Source organism: Pygocentrus nattereri, chromosome 1, assembly GCF_015220715.1.
Source record: "Pygocentrus nattereri isolate fPygNat1 chromosome 1, fPygNat1.pri, whole genome shotgun sequence".
Classification (NCBI taxonomy): domain Eukaryota; kingdom Metazoa; phylum Chordata; class Actinopteri; order Characiformes; family Serrasalmidae; genus Pygocentrus; species Pygocentrus nattereri.
In genome coordinates, this window is record NC_051211.1 from 43,578,319 (window position 1) to 43,598,151 (window position 19,833).

At 40.1% G+C, this 19,833-nt stretch overlaps 1 protein-coding gene across 1 annotated transcript in view; it reads left to right on the forward strand.

Annotated features, from left to right (window-relative positions):
• hmga2 (high mobility group AT-hook 2) overlaps window positions 1-19,534 on the forward strand; it is a 35,050-nt gene extending 15,516 nt beyond the window's left edge. Inside the window, exons 4-5 of the mRNA XM_017695763.2 lie at window positions 10,806-10,838; window positions 16,245-19,534. Coding sequence (XP_017551252.1) covers window positions 10,806-10,838; window positions 16,245-16,280 — 69 coding nt within the window. The 3' untranslated portion in view covers window positions 16,281-19,534. The remainder of the gene's footprint in view (window positions 1-10,805; window positions 10,839-16,244) is intronic.
• Window positions 19,535-19,833: the final 299 nt, after the last annotated feature.

A 19,833-nucleotide genomic window follows, 5' to 3' on the forward strand; every position in this document is an offset into this window, starting at 1 on the left:
CCCTGGACCTCTGATCTGCTTGAGCTTCTGTGCCCCCTTCCTGTGCCAGCTTCTGGTAGAACTTTAATATTCATGTTCTAAGTTAGCAACTAAATCAGCACTCTTACTAGAAACTTCAAGATTTATGTTGAGAAAGAGGCATGTACAGGAGAAGAAGGGATGCTTAGAAGGCACAAGAGAGAGAGACAGAGATAAAGAAGAAAGTCGGCTTGAGACAATTAATGATAATATTTCACTGATAATTTCCATGTATCAAGATCATTAATGAAGTCAAATGATTCAAAAGTCTGGAAACACACTGTCCATGGCTTTAAGATGCAGAAAAGTAATTGTATTTGCCTCACATCTTTTCTTTTAATGTGTAACTTTACTCTGTTTTCTGAATCACTCCAGATATGGCTTTAGGTCTGGCTTTAGAACATCCCGTACCAGTGCAAAGTAGACCTTTTTTCCCCACCTGCTGTTGTGACTGTTAAACTGATATAGCTGTGCAGTTTTAAACATACAGAATGTCTTCTCTCACAAAACATGAATGGGGGCTCAAAAGATTTTTAGACTGTGATTTAGACTGTGATGAAATATGTGATTTAACCTTAAATTAAACCTATACCAAAACCTATCAAACCAAACCAAAAACAAAGTAATCTTACAAGTTTCTAACCAGAAATCATGTTTATTTACTAATATTTAAGTGGTAATGTGGTGCTACCATACACAGTGTGTAATAAATTACAGTTAGTAATACATTAGTTCCTGATTTTTCAATGCCAGCTGGCTGAGTTACTTTTAGATTATAAAAATGTGTAATAAAACTCTGGGCCTGCTGGTGGGTCAATGCCATTTAGGGAGTTAATAAGAATTTGTTACTTGTGTTACTCATATAGCTCTAATCAAGCAAGAATTATTATGCATAATGTATTTAAAATGAAAATTTCACCCTTTATGTAATCTATCTTTCCTTGTATGTAATTTGCAGGCATGTGCATTAACTGTGCATTTCAGCCGTTGTTACAACCCCTCGGTATCTGTCTAGGGGTAAGAGGAGTCTATAACATGGGAAAATGGCTGGGTATAAATTGCAATCAACAGTTGAAGAGGGAGAACAACAAACATATACATATATGTTTATAAGCAGCATGAGCACAAAAATTTCCAAAGCTGTAGGCATCTAATCATGCTAATATGATAAGTGATGCGTAAAGGACCTGGTGATAAACAAGACAGAGCCCCAACCTCAATTAAACAGGTCAGACAGCTCTGCAAGCTTTACATTTATTCATAAAGATTTTATTATGATGTGGCTATATTTGAAATATTTGTGCAAGCTCAATTAGAAGCACCCATTAATACATTTGGTGTAGTATAACTGGCTGTGTGTTCAGAGTAAAGGCAAGGATAGTGACTTTTTAAATGATCGGTGATATCTTTCCAATTAAAATACTAAAAGGACTGCTGGGTTTTCCCCTCTACTTTCCAACTGGTTTTAATGTAATGCAAAAGTAATTAGTAACTAGATTACTTTTACAGGATGTAACAAGTAAATTAATCCCATTACAGTTTGAGAGAAGGACCTAGAAGTACTTTTTTGAGTAACAGTCCCAACACTGACCAGCAAATATGAGCTCACCAAGAACAACTGTCACAATTTTGTTCTGTTTCACAGCAATTTCATTATCTGTGAGCAATATAAAGGCACTCACCTAATCAAGCTTTAACCGCAGCCATTCAGAGAGGTGTTGACATGAGAAAGAGGAAGAGAGGAAGGGAAAGAGATGGCAGGGGGTGGCGGGTGTGTTTGTAAGAGCAGGGAAAGGTATGTGGCGCGTATTATTGATGGTAAGGCCTCTACGCAAGCCAAGGCCTCTATCAGGCTCTGGCCCCACATGCGTTGCCTCCGTTTCCTGTCAGGGTGGAGGGGGTGGGAAGGCTGGGCTGACACAGGGCTGCAGTTGTGAATTCCTTCACTGATGTCTTTCACCGAGAGCCTGGACATGTTCAGAACGTTTCCATAGAAGCATATATTGAAATAGCTTGCCTTTATCCAGTGTTCTAAACCCTGACCAATAGCAGATGTTATTTAAACTGTAAATTTTGTTTGTTATGAATGAAATGAAAAGAAGTAGCATTACTGAGTCAGGAGGAAAAAACACATGAAAATATTGTGTCCATGCACTGCTGTGAGTCATCCTGTAAAGTCTCAAATAAAAATTTAAACATTAGGTGCGTCAGATGTGTCACTTTTTCAGGTCATGTCATATGACTTTACACGTTAACATCACATGCATTAAGGTCAAGTGTGACATTTAGGTCTCCCAATGCAAAAATAATATTATACTGTTGAAGATATAATGACTTTAGTAGATAATTCACTTACATTTTCGGAAAACACATCTTTCACCAAGTTTCGACGGAATTCTTTTTGAATGCTCTTTCAACGCGTTCACAATCATCAGATTCAAGAAAGTGATTTGAAGCAAAATATTTTCCACATGTTACATGCAGCTGCACATTTCCACCAGAGAGGTCTCCAAATCATACCCAGTGTAGTTTTGGTGGTATTAAAAAGAAACTAAGATGTATATGTATATATAGGTTGAGAATGGCACTAGCCTCCGTTTCCAATTGAAAAAGAAATAAATTGAAGGAAATGAGGTCAGTGTGGAGCTGTACACATTTGAGGTTTGTGTTCAATTTCACACTCTCTTGTGGAGGACATTTAAAGCAAGAGAGACCCCCTCCAGCCCCTTCCCCGATCCAAACGGATATGGAGACACAGTCACATGAGGGCTGTCAATTTGCCACAGTTAACTAGCGTGATTAATGTGTGGAAAGATCGAGTTCACATTCATTACATTTCTGAGTCCAGAGACCGAAGTGCAGAGTAATCAGTCAAACAAAAGAAGAGGGCTCCACCAACAAAGAGAATTGCCAGTGGCGATGTAGATTTATGCAGAGTGCTGGAGGAAAACACTAAGGAGAAGAACATGAGCCACTGGCTAGTGCTGTCATCACCAATCTGCACGCTGGAGCTCTACATCTCTGTTTGGAGTGGTGGGTTCATCTTTAGAAATGCAGCTTATGCTTGTGTTGCATTTCATGGTTTACAGGATCATACTGCATGTAGGACGTGAATATGGCGTGAATAAATGTACAGCCGTTTTATGAATCGTTTTGTATGAACTATTTCCAGCCACTCTTCTGCTGTTTTTCAGAATCCTAAGAATAAATAAGGGATTTTCATGTTATAAGTGTTCTTTTGACACTACCATTAGGACACAGGAAGCACATTATTCCAGGCAATACAGGTTAATCCACAACATCTGCATTGTTCGGCTTACTACACTGGGAGCTGACAGCTTCGTATGGACTCCTTCCCACTCGGCTCTTACGCCTGGACCAAACCACAACTGCATCCTATAGTTCCAAGAAATACACTGTCTCCTATATGGTATGTGTGGATAAATGCCTATGAATAACTTAAACAGCTATCAATAACAATAAGGAGTTTGTGGTTACAGCCTTTGAGAAAGAAAGAGACCCACATTCTCCACCACTTTTTATAATCAACATTTTGGGTATTTTTGTGTGAAAAGTGTGATTTTTGTGTGAAAAGTGCGAGTCTGTATATCATCCAATAAAGTGTGCAACTACTGAAATAGTTCACTCTGTGCAGCTTGCAGACCCTCAAAACAAGAAAATCTCAAACTCAAAAGTTGTGTGGAACAGAACTAAAACCTGAGTTATAGCACTGCCCCCGACCCCTCTCCCTTCTCTTCCCCTCTCCTTTGAGAAACTCTGGGAACTGATTTCACTTCAAACAGCGGAGGCTCCTAAACGGAGCAGATCCAATTTGTCTGTGCCTTTCTTTCTCTCCAGAACACCCCCCACCAAAAAAAAAAGAAAATGTCCTAACAAAAGGCTGCTTGTCCTGCCAGGAATTTTCCACATTCCTCGCTCTGGCAGACATTTTTCTCCTCTACAAAGAGCCCTTCGGCAAATTCTCCCTAATCGTGGGTTTTAGGCTGGGTCTGATAGGTGCCATTCATAGCGCTGTTTGGTAGGGGAGGGTGGTTGATTGGGAGACCAAGATGAGAGGAATCGGGGGGTGGTGTGGGGATGAAGGTTGGCTGCAGTGGGGTGCTGTGTGTATGTGGGGTGGGGGGGTCCTGGCTGTAGAATCTTTTCAGGATCAGCCGAACTAGTGGAGACATTCCAGTAGAGATCACAAAGCCGACGCTGTGGCCCCGCACCCCGGAGATGTCTGGCTCCTTTTCCCCACTTCCACCTCCAGTTTAACAGAACATGTGGCCTTTATTCGCAGGAGCGTTGGGGGGGGTGGGGAGGGGCGCAGTTACTGGGTGGCTCGTCTGTGGGGTCTGCCTGTAGTGAGGGACTCCTTGGATAGGTTTGCCTCATCAAATCAGGCAGAGTGTTTTTTATTTTTCCTGTCTTTGTGGAATTCTTGTCAGCAGCCCTAAGGAGACTATGTTCAAAAACTGTTTTTTTTTTTTTTTTTTCGCAAACACAAACCATGTGTTCACAGTTTAAGTTTAAAGTGAATGTGAGCCATGCTCTTGTGTTCTAGACTTTCTCCTCTGTTTTACTAGCAAGGTAAATGAAAATGGCTTGTGGGCAAGAGTGGTCCTTTGGCCTTAGCTGTCAAAAAAATGCCTTTTATATGCATAATTCATGCTTGTTTCAAGCGTGCTGAGGCATTCGAAAATCAGATTTGAGAGAATAGAACTCAGCATCGGTTCAAAATCCAGCATCACAGATCTGCAGGACGTAGTGACTCATAGTGAATCAAACCCTCTTTCATTGTAATGTAGTAAGTCAGCAAGAAATTTAAGTGCAGAAGCTGTGGTTCCCGTAGGAGGCATCTTTCTTGGTTAAGTTTAAGTATTTGGGGAAATTTGGGTCTGTCAGACTCTAGGTATTCCACAAATGCAGAATCAAAGTCAAGGTCATGACCCTTCACAACCACCCATGAGGAACACATCAAGGAACACAAGGAACACATATCTGTCTTTGACAACTAGGTACAAGCAAAGTTTTATATTTTCTGTAGCACACAATACCATGGCAAATGTCTTGTTTATGAGGAGACATCCTAAAAGAAATCTCTTCCAGCAGCTCTGAACTGATGGAACAATGAGAGGAACAAGAAGGGTGGGGGTGGGGGGTGTACTCAAAGTGGGGAGCTTTTAGTAAATGACACATGACACACCAGTGGACCATGTTCTGAAACTGAGTCTTCCTTTTCCTCTGCTTGAAATGAGGCTTTCCACTGTCCCAGCATGCTCTGTGGAACTGCTCAGACTTGTATTTGCATGCTCCAGGACTGATGTCCCAGGTACTTGTGCCAGAAGCCACCCTCTAACTATTACATAATCTCTCTGTGCAACTTTTCCATATTTATGCACATGCCCCATCTTATAGTTATTTTAAGGAAAAAACAGGGCAACATGAACTCTCGACAAAGCTTGCTGTGGGTGTCTGCAAGGCAGCAGCAATTTCAACAGGCTGTCACATATCCAAAGAACAAGTCCTGAGAACACACAGAGGGGGAGACAAGATTTTACAAGAATATTGACTTGTAAATTCTTTGAAATCCAAGAGGCAAAAATCACAGCCAGGGCATTCTTCGGCAGAGTGCTACTGCTTCAAAGGAAAAGGAAGAGCTTTTGACAGTTTTAGCCAGGGTAAAGTCTGGAGAACAGTAGGCGTTCTGTGGTCACTTCTTGCCTTTCCCCCTTTACCCTTTCTGAGGACCCAAGACAGTCAACTGAAGGAGCTGTGTTGGTTTTCCTTGCCAGTGAAGCAACACCCACACAACTCATGGCTGGAAAAAGATCACGCCTGTCTCATCAGTTGGCAGGGGGTGGGTGGGCGGACAAACTGATTACTCTGTGTTGTCAGAACTTGAAAAGGGGCAGACAGTCCAGACAAGACTTAACTGGCTGTCGAAGAGCTTGCTTATCTTGTTATCGTTTATTCCTTGGCAAACCTAAACGCTTCCCAAAGAACTGTGGAGGAATTGTTGACCACATCGAGGCAGGGCATCCAGTGGAGTTGGAGCCCACTGAGCATTTTGGAGAGAAAAGCTGCCGCACGGCAGGCTTTAGCATGGAATGAGCAGTGGTGCCATGGTTTTCTTTTCCTTTTCTTTTCCCTCTTTTCCCCTAAGATAGCATTCTTTGATGTTATCATTCCTGAGCACGGTGTGTGTGTCTCAGTCTTCCTCCAGGCAGTTGTTGCAAGGCATGCGTAACACTGTAGGCTGGGAAACCATTCACTGTAGCACTTATTTCCAATGCAGCAGGTTGTGGCAAGCCATTTGGTATTGGGGGAAATCTCGGGAAGTTACACTACTCACACACTGCTGCTATAAGTCTAGTGTTCTTTAGTAATATTGTATATGAAATCGCAATCACAGATTTGGATGCACAGACCACTACAAAAGACAGTTTTTTTCATTTACATCATTCTTGCAATGAGTCTAGCATTAAGGCAAGATTTAGGAACTTGTAAAAAGAAAAAGAGTTTATTTGGTATTGTGCCTGTGACTGTGGATCAGCTAGACCTTCAGTTTAGGCCAATAGTTTGACAAATGACAAGACAGAAAAAATAAATAAATAAATAATACCATATTGTTCATTTCTAATAGTATGTTAGCACTAAATGCTGGTGGACATGAACATGTCTTAGCTGTTTTAGATTAAACATTGACATTTGAAGCTTGCAAACCTTGTAACCTTGTATGTAGCAGTTGTACAGAGACTCTTTTTAGCAGAGCCCTGCCATAGAGCAGCCACTGTTTTCCATTTCTAACAACTGACTGAAACCTGCTTGTGTTTTAAGTCACTGATGAATCTAGGTGCGTCCAGATGGCTAAAAAATTAGTCCCACAAATCATTAGGCGTTCTGTGAAGGCCTAGAATGCCCTGTGGGTTCTCCACTGGCCTAGTATATTGAGGGTTAAATGCTGCACAGCAATACAGGTAACAGTCACTCTTACTTGTTATGTACACTAATAGTTTCGTGTAGAATGATGAATGTTCATGGTCCTAGAAATAATATTTGAGTGCTTGCAGTGTTCTCTGGTTGGCATTAAACTTTAATGGCTGTTACTGGCTCTCAGAGAAGCAATTCTGCTCGCTTACAGACACAAGCATTTACATTAGACAAATGTTCACCTACTGAAAGGAAAGGCTGTTAAAATTTAACAGTGTAAATGGTCTGGCATACCCACTTTTTAACAAGCCACATATTTAAACAGGATTTTGTATAAAACTTATTTTTATTCAGATGTTTTTCTGTGCCTGTTGTATAATCCTCAAAACCATGTGAAAGTGTTTAAAAAGTTAAGAAATTAAAAACAGCACACAATAGTGTGAATAATATTGATTTTTTTAACAAGGTGCTTGGTTTTCAGGCCCAGATTTGACCATTTTAACCACTGATAATTTTAGCTTGTGTCTTATGTTAGACATGCTTGCAGTTTTGCAGATAGACACACTCCCAGAGAGGCAGGTGTGATCAGTACTGAACCTGTGGAGTCCTTTCACTGGAGCACCAAAGGCTGCCAATCACATTAAGAGCCAAGACAAGTTAAGCTAGTTAAATGACAGCAGCACATTTTCTCACAAGATAATTAGCTTTTATCTTCCACATGTTATTTCCCCTTTGATCAGTGAGCATGGTTTCCTCCAGTTAAACAGCAGGTCCCATTATCAGTCAGTGGGGGTGTACAGCTGTGAAAGGGGAAATGTGTTACTTTATCACCACTGACCATTTATTGACCAGTGATTTCTAGGTGTTTGTGTATGACTTCTTCAATGACGAGATGTGCCACATCAGGAAAGCTCCAACTTAATTATTTAACTTAATTATTAGTTAAGCCATTTGGAACTTTGGTGAGTAAGAGGATCTCAGAATGATTACCCCAAATTTACAACTGGGACAGAAATAGCACGTGAGAATTTTCCTTTTCAGATGTTATCCAATACGATCCTTTCTACCAAAGGATGTCACTCACAAGCACTAATGTGGTGGGATGTGTAGCATGGCGTAGCTGGACGGACACATTGTAGAGGTAGCCATCATTTGATATGTGCATGTCTGGTCAAGAATTGCAGTTGTATTGATTTGTATGCATTATCTTGAGAGGAAGGCTACCTGGGGAAGGCTCTCCAATGATAGGTGGGTGGCAAGAGTGGGAAGGGGGACAGGGTGCATTCCTGCTCAGAGCTCAGATTTCAACAACGATGGGGTGGCTGCCTCCGGCCCTCCTTCTGCTGATCTCCTGCTTCTCTGGGAACATACCTTCAGCACTGGCCTCATACGGTGTGTGTGGTAGTGGTTGTGGCGAGAGAGGGGATTTGGGGGGGCTGGGGTCAGCTGGCCCCGCCCTGGCCCACGTCTTAACACAGCACCCAGAAGTGATTCGGAGTGTCAGTTCCAAGCAACTTCAAAGTGGAGCCTTAGCCTTGTGAAAGACAATGCTGAGATTTCCCCTTTTGTGCCAGTGGGGGGAGAGGGGTGAGAGAGGCTGGGATCTGAAAGGGGAAGGGGTGGAGGGAATGTCCTGAGCCATAGAAAAAGGGGGCCTCTCTACCTATAGAGCTCTAGTTTCAAATGCTGTTTGTCCTGAGCTCCATTCCACAGCCAGTGATGGGGAAGAGAGCTGAAGGAACTCACTCTTCGCATGCAGCTTTGCCTTTGCAAAGTTCCGAGAGGTGTTAAAAGTGTAAATCTTGAAAGACTTTTTCTTTTTTCTGCTACAAGGCCTTTTAGTGTAAGCCATTCCATTTCAGTGACTGATCTGTGTTTTGAATCACTCTTCTTCTTGTATAGATCTGGCAATGTTCAGCTCAGGGCACAAGTTTATAATGAGTTAAAGAATTCTTTTCAGTTAAGGTAAACATTCAGGCAGGGACAAATAAAAGTGTAATGTCTTGGAGGCTGTGGGTTCATTGTATCATTGTGGATCTGTGGAAGACCATTATGGGAATAAGGTCACCCTGAAAAGTCAATTGGGACAAAGTTATTGTGTTTGGCGATGCGTAGGTGTTTTGTGACATCCTTGCCATTGAGGGTCAATAAGTTGTGTCCTGCAGTTCAAGGAGTGGCACATGATGCTGCTGGGAGAAAGCACAGTGCAGGTATTAGATCACTCATAAGTCTTCATAGGCAGTTATCCTTGCATATAATCCACAGCTTTAGCCAACAAAAAGGCAGAGACACAGTCCGCATGGCCTGTCAGTAAGGAAAATAGTGTATGTAGGGATGGAGACCAAAGAGAGGCAGGAACAGAACAGGTCAGAACAGGATGGGTTGCCAGGTGAAAGGTTGTTCTTAAGCCTCTACATGCAACATATTTTATGTGTTGACTTTTGTTTTTGGGAAGATTTACTCCCTTCTCTTGCAGTATGGCTTGAGATAACAAAGATAATTGAATGTCAAGCAGCATTTTTTGTATAGCGTACTGTGCAAAGGTCAGAGAGTACCCTTTTACTTATTTCATTTCATTTTCAGTCAAAACGACCATAAAGTACAAGTTATTAATTTGTTAAAATGGGACTCCAAATAACTGTGAGGCCTGGTAGACCAACAAAACGTTCTCCATCAGATAAACAGTACTTAAAAGTTTTCATCTTTGAGAAATAGGAGAAAAAATCCAGCTCTACTCTTGCTTCAGATCTTTAGACCACAAGTGTTTCTGTCCATTCTTCCACTCTAAGAGGACAACTTGATGCTATGGGTCTGAAAGAATGTGTAGCTGCCATTACTGAGGTAAAGAGCCCAGTCCTTAATATCAATAAATATACTCAAGATTTTTGTGTGAAAAAAATGTGAGAAGCAGAAAATGCAACCAACATTCTGAATGCAAGTCTCACAAAAAGGGTGGGCACACTAAATACTTTAAAATGTGCTTTTCTGTTTAATATGTGCTTAACCTGTGCTTGGGCTAATGGACTTGAAACTAATTAAGTGACTTTTGCACAGTACTGTACATATTGCTCTTCTTTTAGCCATTTGGTGGAGGTATTTGTAAGTTAATGCAAATAATTAGATGGGTGTCTGAACTACATTTTCTTTGTGCTGTTATCAGTTTGTTATTGGATGGTGGATCTCAGACTGTATCTGCCTGCTCCCCTGTGTTCTGGAATTTGTGCATCGTTTTCCCAATTTCTCTTTATCGCCACATGCTCTCTTCTCCCAGGTCCATCCGGTGTTGACATTTACTGTGTTACAGCCTGCTAGCATTCCAGCAGGAGCTGGCACAAAAAAACACCAGCTGTTCCCAACAATCCAGCATGTGTGTGTGTGTGTGTGTGTGTGTGTGTGCGTGTGTATGTGTGTGTTCTCTTCGCAGTGGCTGGTTTGGGTTGCAAACACAGGGGACTCTCAGGGCTTTTTTTTCCCGTCTGGTTCTTGGAGTAGCAGAAGACTCCTCAGCTGTCAGGCTTGGGTCTTAGAGGCACTTCCTGTGGGGTGGCAGTGCTTAGCGGGTGTGATGTAATGCTAGGAGGGCACAATCTGGGCTTTGTTCGCCCCCTCTCTTGCCTGCTGTGAAGGCATTGCTGTGTTTCGGCCCCATCCACCTTCTACCCCTTTGCCCACGCTGGTGCCCCATAGAAGGCCATTGAGGCTTTTGTGAACGAGGGTCCTGAGGGTGGCAGGTATCGATTCAGGCAGTTTCGTCGCCAACAAGTGACAGAATGTTCTGTGGTGTAGGTAGTAATACTGAAGTGTGACAATGATGATGGTTAACTGTGGTTCTTGTTCTTTCTTTCTTACAGCCACAGCAAGTGGTCCAACAAAAGCCTGCTCAGGTAAGTAATCTGATGTTTTACTCTCTTTAACCCTTTCTCTCTTTAACACTTTCACTTTCAACTTAAGTCTCCATACACATTCACATTAGCCCATAACTTTCACATTTTGTTAGCCATTCATCGGTTAAAGAGCAAAACAAACCATGCAAACTGGTCGCAATGGTCTCAGACCACAACTGAAGATCATACTGAAGACTGTACAGGCCTGTGTGGGCTCAGCTCACTCACCGAAGGCACATGTGAGCAGTCTATATTTCAAAAGGTTTCTATGATGCAGAATCCAGGTGTACACAGTCTATCAGGGAAGGATGTGGGGGCCCGGTGTGTGTGTCAGTGTCGATACATAGGAGAGGCACCCCAGTTTAGAGCTTTAAAGTCACAAAGATCACAGCCTTTGAGGAGACAGCATAACTTTTGCCTGACGATGGGACCTGCATGGTGGATCTTTAAGGCTTGTGTAAATCTTCTACTACTGTGTGTGGAATCCCTGCTTTCTACCATCTCGTCCACTTTACGTACCCTCACAGATGGATAAGCAATCTGTCCTGAAGGATTAGTTCAGATGAGATGACTCTTTTTTTTTTTTTTTTTGACAGAATTCCTTCCATGCTTTAACAATAAGCCTGGTTCTATAGGTACAGTGCACAGATTAGCTTGAATCAAGTAAAGAAACATATTTGTTGATAGGCAAATGTGTTGGAACAGATTAGAAACTGTTAAAGGGAACAACAATGAAAAACGTAAAAGAACAATATTTGAAGGGATTCATTCTAAAATGCATTATAGACTACTTTCAAGACCATATGTTGCTTGGGGTGCGAAAATGTCAATGTTACATTATGATTAATGCTACCTTAAATAGGGAAATGAAAATAAATTTTCCATCTTACATCAGATGTTATTCTCCAAAGCTTGTTATATTTAAATAAAATGAAACTCTTCATTTTTCAGGGAGCATAATCAAAAATAAATGATCAGGTTAGGGCTGAACAGCATTTTACAGCCTTCTTGAATACTTGTTGGCATTTCCAAATGAGCGCAATACAGTTAAAAACAACATTTACATTTAACAGTTAACCATCATTTCAAGCATGCTCTTTTTTCGATATTTTAATCAAAGTATTCTATTTCAGGTTTCCAAAGCTAGATAGCAACGAATGCAGAAATTCAAGATGTAAATCTTTTAAAATCTTTGTCATCAATGTGTTTGTGTAGTTTTGCTAGTTGCTAGTACTGAATGGAGCCAGGTTCATATTCCATTGCTAACGTAGTGTTCCATATACAGTTCTATCATGGGTGAAATAACTTTGATAAACATAGACATCTTGTTCAGTAATGCAAGTTATTTCAGTGTCCTGTACTAAATTTGTGTAGATTTATGGCCAGGCATATTTTAAAGGAATTAGCTGAGATAGCTAGGCTGCTATTTCCCTTTCTGCAGCTAATCATCTGACTATTTGTTGTTCAACAGTCTCATCTGTAGCCACACAAAATCATGTGTATTTGCCCATATCTTTTTATTTGCCGTTGTAATATCTTTCACTAACTTAGCTTGCTTCAGTCTATCAAAAAGGTTGGGTTGGGGTTGGTGTCAAGGGTCATTGGAGTGATGTAAGTGTAAGTGGTATGTGTCTATATTCAGTCATTAGCTCACATTACCCGGGTATGACATAACATTTCATAGTATAATATTACATGCATCATCAAGCGCTTGCCATTTTCTTCTTGTTTAATGATAAAATGTTTTGTTCAATCAATATTGGCAAATAATCCGCAAACTCTTGTTAACAAAAGATAAAGCTTTCGAATACAAAACAAGTAAATAAATATAAATGTAATAATTGAATCCTCAAATATCGGAATTATATGAGTAAGGCCTATATTGACCAAAAATGCTTTCAACTTCCCAAAAATAAAGTGTTAACCTGTTCATTACTGATTAATAATTGCTTTTCTGTTACAATTAAACTTGTGTAAATACAAGAGTGACTGATATGTACTACTGATATTTTAATTTAATAAGTGTTAATAAAGCTATAGCGGAAGAATGTGGTTAGCTGTTTTTCTGTTCCTTTTTACAAACCAGGCCTGGAGCAAGAAGAGGAAAATTCTGATTCTGTTCAGAATTTACCAAAATGAAATAAATTTATACAAATACAAAAATATTATTATTAATAGGTTAGTCATGTTTTAAAATAGCTGGCTGAATGAATACTGGATGTTTTTTCTATTAAAATTTTATATTGGTGGACATTGGCTTAAAAGGGAGTGGAACTAAAGTAGTTTTGAATTCAGCTGGAGGATATCAAAAAATTCCAGCACGGATTGCACAAAGCGAGGCCATCTAGTGTGGAAAGGCACCTATGGAAAGTAATGAATAGGTAAGAAATTCTCTCCCCCTCTTTCCCTCTGTTCGCTGGTGCGGACCAATTTGCGGTGGGAATGCATAACTGCAGCCTGATTTGTTGCTGTGTGGGAACGCACGGGAGCTCCAGCCTGTAAAATGTTGCTGACGCTCTCTAGGCGCACACATGCTCTGCAGGAATCTATAGGTGAACAGGGAGTTTAGTTCTGACCCTTAGGCCACCTTTTGACCTTTCTTTCTGTCCAGGACAACATTGTAATGGACTTTAGAAACATGCCTGGTCATAAGCTTTCCCTTGGCCTCCCCAGCCTACATGGGAGAGGGTTCCCAGAGTGAAGATAGAGCTGTCCAGCAAGAACCTGTTCCAGAGCTTTTTAACTACCACAGTGCTTTAATTAGAGTCATTATTGCAATTTAGAAGTACATTTGATTGTTAATTACACAGTTATGATATGATTTTTACTGACAGGATAAAATTCTGTTTCAACAGGTTCAAGCCTGCACTTACGTCTTTATTCCATTTTTTAAATGTCAAAAATGATATAAAAATGAAATATATCAATGTATCATGCGCAACAATAATTCTTCACTGAATTCAAATCATAACTGACTAGCTTCTACTGATGTGAGAAATGATTAAACAAGCACTTCAAAGCATATCGTTGCTGTCCAAAAAAGCAAGTGTCTCCATTTTTTTGTTTTCTGCACTATTAGAGCTCAGCGGCTTTCCTTTACATTATGTGTGAAACATTTTTATGTCATATTGAAACACAAAACCATAATATTATTAATGGGAATGTTATACATATTCAGTAGATTCAGTTTTGCTGCCTTTATTGTGTCAACAAAATTCTTGGACAGATGCATGTTTTAAATATTTACCAAAAACCCTGAATAATAATAAATATGAGGATGAGTATTAGAAAAAAAAAACAAGATTAATAATAACTGTTACGCATAAGTCAACAAATGATCATAACGCAGTAAAGAAGTGTTGAACGTGATTCCAGGGCAGGTCAGTGCTTCTTTCTTTTTGTCATTATTGATTATAATGAAACAAAACAACAGCCTGTTTTTGCTTTAATTAAAGTTTTTCTCATTGACAACAACATAATAATTGATCTACCAGCCTTTTTGCAACTCTTCAACTACCATCCTGCAAGCCCCAAAATGATCTTGTGTAAAGAGGTGGGTGATATGGCCCACCTGCACACCCTCCCTCTCGGATTTGTACCAATGCGTCAAGAAGTCAAGAAGTAATTAAGAAGGTTTTTTAAGAGTTCAGTGCTGAGTGTAGAGTGCTGGTGTTTAATGCTTGCACGCTGCAATTTAGTTACAGTTACGAGAAACATCTTCAGTGCTCTTTTACAGCAAATAACAGACATAGTCTCTTTCCTTAGTGGTGCCATATCTTGGAGTCTGATCTTGGGGCATGGGGGTGGGGGGGGGGTGCACAATTAGAGAGCTTTCTTGTTATTTTTGCCTTTTCTATCTCCTCAGTGTCGAGTTGGTTCTTCACAACCGGATTATCTGTTGCACTAATGAACAGAGCTTGGCTCATATAATGCAGACAGTCTTTCGCTGCGGCCCTTCCTATGAATGGAAGCTGTGCATTGACTTGGGAAAGGAAGAAGGTTATAAATTGTGTCAGTTAGCCTCCCTAAATAAAATGAAGCCATGTGGAAAATGAAATCCATTTCATTCTGAAAAATGCCCAGAGCCATGTGTCGCCTTTCTTCCTCCTCCCGTTCTCGCTCTCTCCTCCATTTCTCACTCTTTCACTCTCAATGGTGGTCATCTCAGCAGCAGCTGGGGAATGTTGAATATATGAGGGAAAAAATGCAGGGGAAAAAAAAGCAAGGAAACCAAAACAGTGAAGATCTGTATGGCTCTGCGCAGACAAAAGCCTAGTAGGCTCCTTCTTCAGTCTAAAGGAATTCTAAAGGAATTTTGCATGGCCTGAATCACTTCTAAGCAAACTGAAATTCACAGACCAGGCTTGTACACTACTTTGGTTAAATTACATGCTGCTTTGATTTTCTACGTTGTCACATCCTGTGTAGAGAAAGAACTTAAATATTTAATATTTCTGCAACTTTAACTGAACAGTTTCTCTTTATTTCCTCAGTTTAGTATATTAGAAAAAAATAAAATATACAGTATAGAATGTGCTATAACTTTTGCACAGGCCACATTTTAGATGTTGTTTATTTTATGTTGCACCTATTTTTATGTAGAAAATCAACAACACGTCATATGACATACAACTGCATGTCCAAAAGTTTGTAGACATCTGCTGTCCAATGTTTCTTCTGTAATCAGGACTATGAATAGGGAGTTTGTCCCCCTTTGCTGCAGTAACAGCTTCTACTTTTCTGGAAAGGCTTTATGCTAGATCTTGGAACACTGCTGTGAGGATTTGATTGAGCATTAGTGAGGTCAACTACTGATGTTGGACAATTAATTCTTGATCATAAAAGCCACTCCAACTTATCCCAAAGATACTGGATGGAGCTTCTTCACTGCAGAGAACACAGTTCCACTGTTCCACAGCCCAATATTGGGTGGCTTTATTCCATGCTAGCCAACACTTGACATTGGTTATGGTGACCGTAGGCTCATGTTTGGCTGCTCCACAGCTTCCCATTCTGGGTGCACTCTAGAGTAGCTGAATTCATTCATTAGACAAGGTGGATATTTTTGGATGCATCATGTTCCTGTTTTCATATGTCCAGCAGCAGTGGTCACTTACCCTGTTCCTGGAGACCTACCTCCCTGTGGAGTCTAGTTCCACATCTACCACACCTGCTTCAGCTAATAAACATCTTGACCAGCTGGATCACATGAATTAGGTCTAGATAAAGGAGAGGGGCAGGATGTAAGATGCAGGTTGAAAGTAAACTCTGCAGGAAAGTAGATCTCCAGAAGAAGGGCTGGTGACCGCTGTTCTAGCGCCTAGGCTGGGCATGCCCCAGAGAGTGCTGCTGTGGTGTATTTGAGATAGCAGTGACTGACAGGAGGTCGTTTTTTGTGTCTTGTAGGAAGAGGAGGAGGCGGGGTCGCCAGAGGAGGACTAAACAACCACAGCATTTTACCTCTACCTCATCCAGCTGTCAGCTCTTTCCAAGGGAAAAGACTGCCTTGACCACTTATTGTTGACTTTCCACTCACGTTTAAGTCGATCATTTTCATTTTTTTTTTTTTTTGTCGTTTGTTGTTTTTGTTTGTTTTTTGTTGTTGTTTTCTTCTCATTTGTTTGTTTGGTTTGGTTTTGTTTTTGTGATCAGCACACACAACACCTCAGAGCACGAACCCGGGAGGAATAACCAACAAACAAACCCGCGAAACATTGCGCAGATGACAATTGGAGCCACGTTGCTTTTGCCCACCTATGCGTTCCAAACTGCTGTAGCACAGAGGTGGAGGGGTTCCCTGCATGGGATGTGCTGCTGTCACTCTTGACACACACACACATGGTCATTGTCTGACTGATATTCCAGGCTACATTGCAGAAGGAAAAAGTAAAACGGTCTGTTTTTGTCATTCAAAGTGGGATCATGCCGTTTCTATATTTGTGATGGAGCCTCAAACAGACACATCTGCTCCATCACAAGTGCACACATGCATGCAGAAACCCCCTCACTTCAGTGTCGCACCACCAAAGGCAGGAGAAATGGACCATTCTGCTTTTTTTGCTCTCAGGTCTTTCCCCTATAGCAGGAGGTGGGAACCTGTGATATCAGAATAATGTGGTTGTAACTTTCCAGGGTTTGGCTGATGAAATTAATTGGCTAGAACATCATTGACCTGTCAGAGTTAGCTATGAAAAGATATAATAATAGTTTAAGCAGTCATATTCCTTTGCCAGAAAATGTAAAAAATTCAAATGACACAAAGAAACTTGAGTCTAGACTCAAGCTGTGTGTTCAGCAGGTTATGTGTGCTTAAAGTCTGAGCAGTTCAGGACAGTCATTTATTGACGTGGTGCTACACTACAAGTGCAGACAGACAATGCTGCAGCACTAAAACTGGGTGATCTAAAGAAGTCCTACACAATTAAAAGAGTAACAAGCCAGTGAAAGCATAAGATGGCCAGGCCTATATTTTGTAAATAAATACCTGAACAAGCTACTGTCTAGAAAACTAAGTTGGATTAGATGCCCAGATACACCTAATATGTGGTTTGGTGCATTGCTTTTGAAAAATTCCTCATAGGGTTTATTTTTTGTGTTTTTTCTGCTTAACAAGGTTCCTGACCCCTGTTCTATACACACTTAAACACCTGGCCTGGGAGCTATTGCATTTGTTTTATTTTCATTTCAGACATTTCTAATATCTCCCATTTATTGACCCAAATTAAAAGATAAAAAAAAAATCCAAGACAGTATGATGTTAGATATCTCTGACTTTAAGTTAAATAGTGGTTGCATTTAATGCAGATAAATTTGCACCTTCACCATGCTTTATTATTATTATTATTGATAATAATAATAATAACAATAATAATAATAATTAGCAGTGATGTAATACTGTTTCTACATCTGATAAGCTTTCAGGCTGTCAGATTTCAAAGCCTTGAGCATTCACCCCATGAAAGTCTTATGAGTTCTTTTTAGCTATATATCTGAAATTTCAGGAAGAAGTGGCTGAAAATGTTTTTAATACGCATTTGAAGACAAACAGACATAACATTCTGACCTCTATGCATTAAAAAGAAAGAGGCTAAAGACTTAGTCCTTGTCAGTGTTAACTAAACTAAGCAGCAAACAGTGATTAGGTCATAACCCTGCTCTATTTTGTACTTACACCAAGGCTTTAGTCCAGGAAAAATGCTACGTTGATATTGTCCATTAGAATGTACTGGTTTCATAATTTATTTTAGCTACGTATGATACTAAATTCGGAAAGAGTTTGTTAGCTTTGCTAGTTAGCTAGCTTAGCCACTTACTTTTGACGTCTGTGTGATTTTTGACAGGTTTAATTGTTAATGCAGTGTTCCTCACTGTTAATAACAATACACCACTCCTGTTAAAAACTAGATAAGCAGAGTATCCAAAACCCCCACACATGGCGTTGAACCATATTATAAAGTTCTGAAAGCTTGTCATACAGATGCTAAGCTACAAACGGACAATTATTTAGGGGCAGCGTTTAGCGAAGGGCCATTTGCAGGGGATGAACTCTGAGAGCCATTTCTGGTATTGAATCTTTGGTCCCCTTCTGTCTTTGGTGGTGAGTTTCAAAAACATACACTAAGTTCTCCTGTAAATTGTTAGATGCTCTGCGAGACACGTTTCTCCAACAGTACTAAAGAACAATTTATGCAGCAATCTACTGTACATACTTTCATAACCCTGGAATCTTCTTAACCATCTTACGTGTACATAATCATTTTACAGAGTTTCTTTCTGTTTTTGTTTTGTTTATTTTGTTTGTTTTGATTTTTTTTCTGTTAAGGCATAGCTTTAAGACAAACTTAATTTCTGACGATTTCGATTAAAGGGAAGTATATCAGCTCATTCTGACTCCAGAACTGAACCTCAAGAAAACGAAAAACCACAGGAACAAAACCATACTATACCTCAAGACACACGAGATACCTGAACCGCAGTGACAGCATGACCTTGGAAGACTGCGCGTGCACACTGTCGCCGATGCAATATCTCCTCACCGTTTTCAAAGCTACCTCCGATTTCTTCACCCAGCAAACCAGCTTGTGAGACACACGCTGCTATAAACTACTCATTACAAAGCAGGGGGATGGCAGTGAGTGCCAATGTTGTAACGAGAAAAAAAAAAGAACCTTGTCTGAACGTTTGTAACCAATGTTTGCGTGATGGCAAAGCAAAAAAAAAGCTCTGTGAACGATCTGTGAGAGTTGGGCAGGTGACGACTGAAATCCGAGGTGTGTTTGTATTCTGTGTTGAACTCATCAAGCAGCTAAGGGAATAAGTACTGTTTTGATATTGTTTGTTTTCCTTATTTTAACCTTTTCATTTACCTGACATTTGTAACACTTTTCTTTCTCTGCGACTGGGACATCTGTTTTACGTTTTTAACTTGAATATATGTTTTGTACTGATTTACTCATTGGTTTCTAAGGATCAAGGGCTTGTATGACTCTAAATGATATTTTTTTTCTTGCTCCAGTTTTCTCTTCCCCCCCTCTCTCTCTTTCTTTTTTGTTCTCTTGAGTTTTTAGTCTAGATTTATCCTGAGCTATGTACTATTCAGATATGTACCTCAAAAAAAAAAAAAAAGAGAGAGATAAAAATGGACTAATAACCAATTGACAAATACCTACCTCCAGTCTTGAAAAATGAATGATTTTGCCTGGTCTCTTTCGTATGATTTCAAATGATGAAATGCTGAGAAAACACGAGGACTGCACAAGATCCGTGCTTTACATAACACTACAGTTTTAATCGCGTTCCTTTTAATCCACCTGGGGGAGAAGACAGACTTCAAAATAGAAAAAAAAGAAAAAAGAAAAAAAAACTTGAAACTTTTTTTCAGGTTAAAAAATATATATATATGTTCGGGTTTTGTATATTGCATACATGAATATGTTTTTTTAATTAGTAGATATTGAGATATACTTGATTAGCGAGTTTTGTGTCTTTTACACAA